Below are 4590 nucleotides of genomic sequence, written 5' to 3' on the forward strand. Positions count from 1 at the left end.
TAATAGATACATACATATACATATAATAAAATGTTCTATGTACATATATGCACACACATACATACATTCCATGGAATACTACTCAGCCACAAAAAAGAACAAAACAATCTCTTTTGCAGCAACCTGGATGGAGCTGGAGGCCATTATCCTAAGTGAAGTAACTCAAGAATGGAAAACCAAATACTGCATGTTCTCATTATAAGTTGGAGCTAAGCCACAGGTACATGAAGACATACAGAGTGGCATAAAGGACAATTATACCACAGAGTCAGAAGAGGGGAGGGCAGAAGGCAGTGAGGAAAAGCTCCCTATGGGGTACCATGTACACTATTTGGGTGATAGGTATACTACAAGACCAGACTTCACCACTGTACAATTCATCCACGTAACCAAAAACCACTTGTACTTCCAAAGCTATTGAAATTTTTGAAAAAAATTTTAAAAATTGCCATGTCCTTCAAGGACGGACCCAGACTGTATAAATGCAACCACTTCTGACCTGTCTCCAGCAGCAGCTTCGCAATGGAGAAGTTGGAGTGGGACACGCTATAGTGAAGAGCTGTGTTTCCGTTGCGATCAGCCAAGTTGACAAGTAGCTTCAGGAAGTGTGGGGAGTGAGGCTGGACCTCGCAGAGGTAGGAGGCCACCACAGCAGGGCTAGACGACTTCCGGCTGGAGACGCGGAACCACTCTTGACTGATGGTGTTCAAGCTTTGCCTCTGAAACCCCAAAAGAGACCAATTCCAAGAGGTTCCCTGGCCAGCAAGAGTTCCTCCCTTACACAAGGAAAGCCAGCTTTGGCCTCTGTCCCTTCAGCTCCCTCCAGCTTGATTTATTCCTGAAGGGCTCAGAGCTGGTGGGGTTAGGAATGCAGCAACATACTTTGTACTTGTGCGATCAGCCCCCTCTGGGAGTGGAAAGGAGGACTGGGAGGACAGCCTAGTAACCAGTAACAAGGCACTTAACTGGAGAAAGTTTGAGTCCACGGGAAGTTTAGCTTACACCTCCGGTAAGAAGTTTAGCTCACACCCCTGGTCTGCTCACAATTACAAAGGCCCTCTCCTTCCCCCTCACACAGCCAGCCCATACTGACCTTGCCCCAGACTCTACCAGGACTCCTGCGTGTGTTTAATAGGCATAGCTGGAAACTCGCATCATCTTACTAATGGGAAACATGCATGCAAAGACAAACAACATCCCCAATTTATGCTTGAAATAAAACCCAAACAGGTGTGCTTGACATGTTTGGCTTTTAAGCTTTGCAAGGACCTTGAGAGTAAATGGTTTAACAACCCACGGCAGGGCCCTGCTATCTGCAACATTCAGCTCCTCTGGGACCATGAACAAGAAGAGTTCCAGAGCCAATGACATCAATTCTGTGTGTGACATGACCTCAGTGTTTAAAGGGTATTTACCTAATGGGGAGGAGAAGCTATTGAGAAGTGATTATGATAAATGATTTCATACTCACGCCAGGAAGAGTCCTGGACTTGGAGTCACTAAATCGATGTGACACAGTTTAATCCCTGGCTTGGCCGGGCGCGGTGGCTCATGCCTATAATCCCAACACTTTGGGAGGCCGAGGCAGGGGGATCACCTGAGGTCAGGAGTTTGAGACCAGCTTGACCAACATGGAGAAACCCTGTCTCTATTAAAAATACAAAATTAGCCAGGCGTGGTGGCACATGCCTGTAATCCCAGCTACTCGGGAGGCTGAGGCAGGAGAACCGCTTGAAACCCGGGAGGTGGAGGTTGTGTGTGAGTGCACCATTGCACTCCAGCCTGGGCAACAAGAGCAAAACTGCATCTCAGATTTAAAAAATAATATAATAGAAATAAAAATAAATAAATAAATAAAATCCCTGGCTCAGCTGTGGGGCCTTGGAAGTCATATAACCTTTTTGATCCTTACTTGTTCTATTATAAAATGGGAGTAAAAGGGGACTGGCCCCTTACCTTCATGGTTCTACAGAGTGAGGTCCTTACACACCTGCTTCTTCCTCTAAGGTGGGGGCAAGGGAGACGGTATCCATTGCTTTGGTCCTAACGTGGGTGTGGTGCCAGGCTTGCATATCCTCTGATCACTTTTCTAGAGCAGAATCAGTGGAATCTTTTGTGGCTAAAACACTTTTATAAATCAGAGTATCTCCTTTACCCATGGGATCTTCAAGAAAATCTGGAGAAAGATCCTAATATTAAGGAACAGAGGGGTGGATTTTGTTTTTTGTTTTTGTTTGGTTGGTTGGTTTCTTTTGAGACAGAGTGGGCCAGCCTATGGCCCAGGCTGGAGTGCAGTTGCATGATCTCAGCTTGCTGCAACCTCCACCTCCTGGGTTCAAGCGATTCTCCTGCCTCAGCCTCCCAAGTAGCTGGGATTACAGGCATGGGCCACCATGCCCAGCTAATTTTTGTATTTTTAGTAGAGACAGGGTTTTGCCATGTTGGCCAGCCTGGTCTTGAACTCTTGACCTCAGGTGATCCGTCCATCTCGGCCTCCCAAAATGCTGGGATTACAGGTGTGAGCCACTGTGCCCAGCCGAGTGGTGGGTTTTGAATGAAGGTCTAAGAAAGACCTTAGTTTGATCATTCAATTAAGAATAAGTGACAGGAGTTTTGATCAACATCCACATATTGGTTCTATTTTTTTTTTTTCCTGTGTTTGCGACAGGATCTCACTCCAGTGCTGAGGCTAGAGTGCAGTGGTGCAATCACAGCTCACTGCAGCCTCAACCTCTGGGACTCAGGTGATTCTCCCACCTCAGCCACTGAGTAGCTGGGACTACAGGCACGTGCCACCACGCCAGGCTAATTTTTTGTATTTTTTCGTAGACACAGGGTTTTGCCATATTGCTCAGGCTGGTCTCAAACTCCTGGGCTCAACTGATCCACCTGCCTCGGCCTCCCAAAGTACTGGGATTACAGGCGTGAGACACTGGCCCTGGCCCTACATATTGGTTCTTTAGGGAACAACTATTTGTCAGATCAGCTAAAGATGAAATAACAGAAACGAGTTGGGTAAGAAATAAACACTGATGCATTGATTGTTTTTACTTCTAGGGCTCTTTTGCAAAGGAGAGCAAAATGGCTTTGAAAAATGCTTACAGGTTGTTCCACCATGGGTCTTACAGCTGCTCTCATAACTTGGGAAAATGTGTCTGTGCCAATATCCCTTGATTAAAAGTAGAGTCACTATGTGTTTAAATCTCTGTAAACCATGAAGGTGTGAAGGAGCAAATGCATATTTTCTTGTTTTCGGTCTCTTGACCCAGAGGTACACTTCAAGAAAAACAGTAATGACTACAGAATTAAACGTCAGGGCTTGAGAGGAATGGAAACATGACATCCACCACCTTCATTTTAATGATGAAGAAACAGAGGCCCTGAGCATCAAACTGACTTGCCCAGTATCTCACAGACGAGGGTCCTGGGAATAGAACCTTCAGTTCCCATTCTACATGCTTTTCACACTCTGCCTAAAGTCCTCTCAAACCACAGGGGCATCGTGAGCCTAAGTCACAGAGTCTGATGACAGCCACTCATGGTGCATTGCTTAATGATGCATGGGAAGTGACTCTGAGCCCCCGGCCTGCTTTCTTGTGCATATCCACGGGCTCCACTTCCTCAGTGTGTCCCATCACTTCAGGCAGCAGTGCTTGGGTAAAGGAGAGAACAACCAGAGGAAAGGGGCCCTGGCCTGCACACTCAAACCACTGCCTCACACTATGCACTGTACACTCACACCACTCACACCCCTGCACACTCACACCACTGCCTCACACTGTGCACTGCACACTCACACCACTGCACACTCACACTGCTGCCTCACACTGCACACTCGCACACTCACACCACTGCACACTCACACCACTGCCTCACACTGTGCACTCACAACTCATCACCACTGCACACTCACACCACTGCCTCACACTGCACACTCACACCACTGCACACTCACACCACTGCCTTACACTGTGCACTCACAACTCATACCACTGCACATTAACACCACTGCCTCACACTGCACACACACACCACTTGCACCACTGCACACTCATACCACTGCCTCACAGTGTGTGCTCACAACACTCACACCACTGCACGTTCACACCACTGCCTCACACTGCAAACTCACAACACTCACACTACTGTACACTCACACCACTGCCTCATACTGTGCACTGCACATTCACACCATTCACACCACTGCACACTCCCACCAGTGCCTCACACTGTGCACTGTATACTCACACCACTTGAACCACTGCACACTCACACCACTGCCTCACACAGCACACTCACAACACACCATTGCACATTCACACCACTGCCTAACATTGCACACTACACCAGTGTACACTCACACCACTGCCTCACACTGTGCATTGTATACTCACACCACTGCACACTCACACCACTGCCTCACACTGCACACTCACACCACTCACACCACTGCACACTCACACCACTACCTCACACTGCACACTCACACCACTGCCTTACACTGTGCACTGCACACTCACACCACTGCCTTACACTGTGCACTGCACACTCACACCACTGTACACTCACACCACTGCCTCACACTGTGCA

The 4590-nt window shown here is 47.8% G+C and overlaps 1 protein-coding gene across 1 annotated transcript in view; it reads right to left on the bottom strand.

Annotated features, from left to right (window-relative positions):
* The window catches only part of KANK4 (KN motif and ankyrin repeat domains 4), a 116066-nt gene that overhangs the window by 40200 nt on the left and 71276 nt on the right, over positions 1-4590 (bottom strand). The window contains exon 7 of the mRNA XM_011988930.1: positions 500-719. Coding sequence (XP_011844320.1) covers positions 500-719 — 220 coding nt within the window. The remainder of the gene's footprint in view (positions 1-499; positions 720-4590) is intronic.

This window comes from Mandrillus leucophaeus, unplaced genomic scaffold, assembly GCF_000951045.1.
Source record: "Mandrillus leucophaeus isolate KB7577 unplaced genomic scaffold, Mleu.le_1.0 Scaffold341, whole genome shotgun sequence".
Classification (NCBI taxonomy): Eukaryota; Metazoa; Chordata; class Mammalia; order Primates; family Cercopithecidae; genus Mandrillus; species Mandrillus leucophaeus.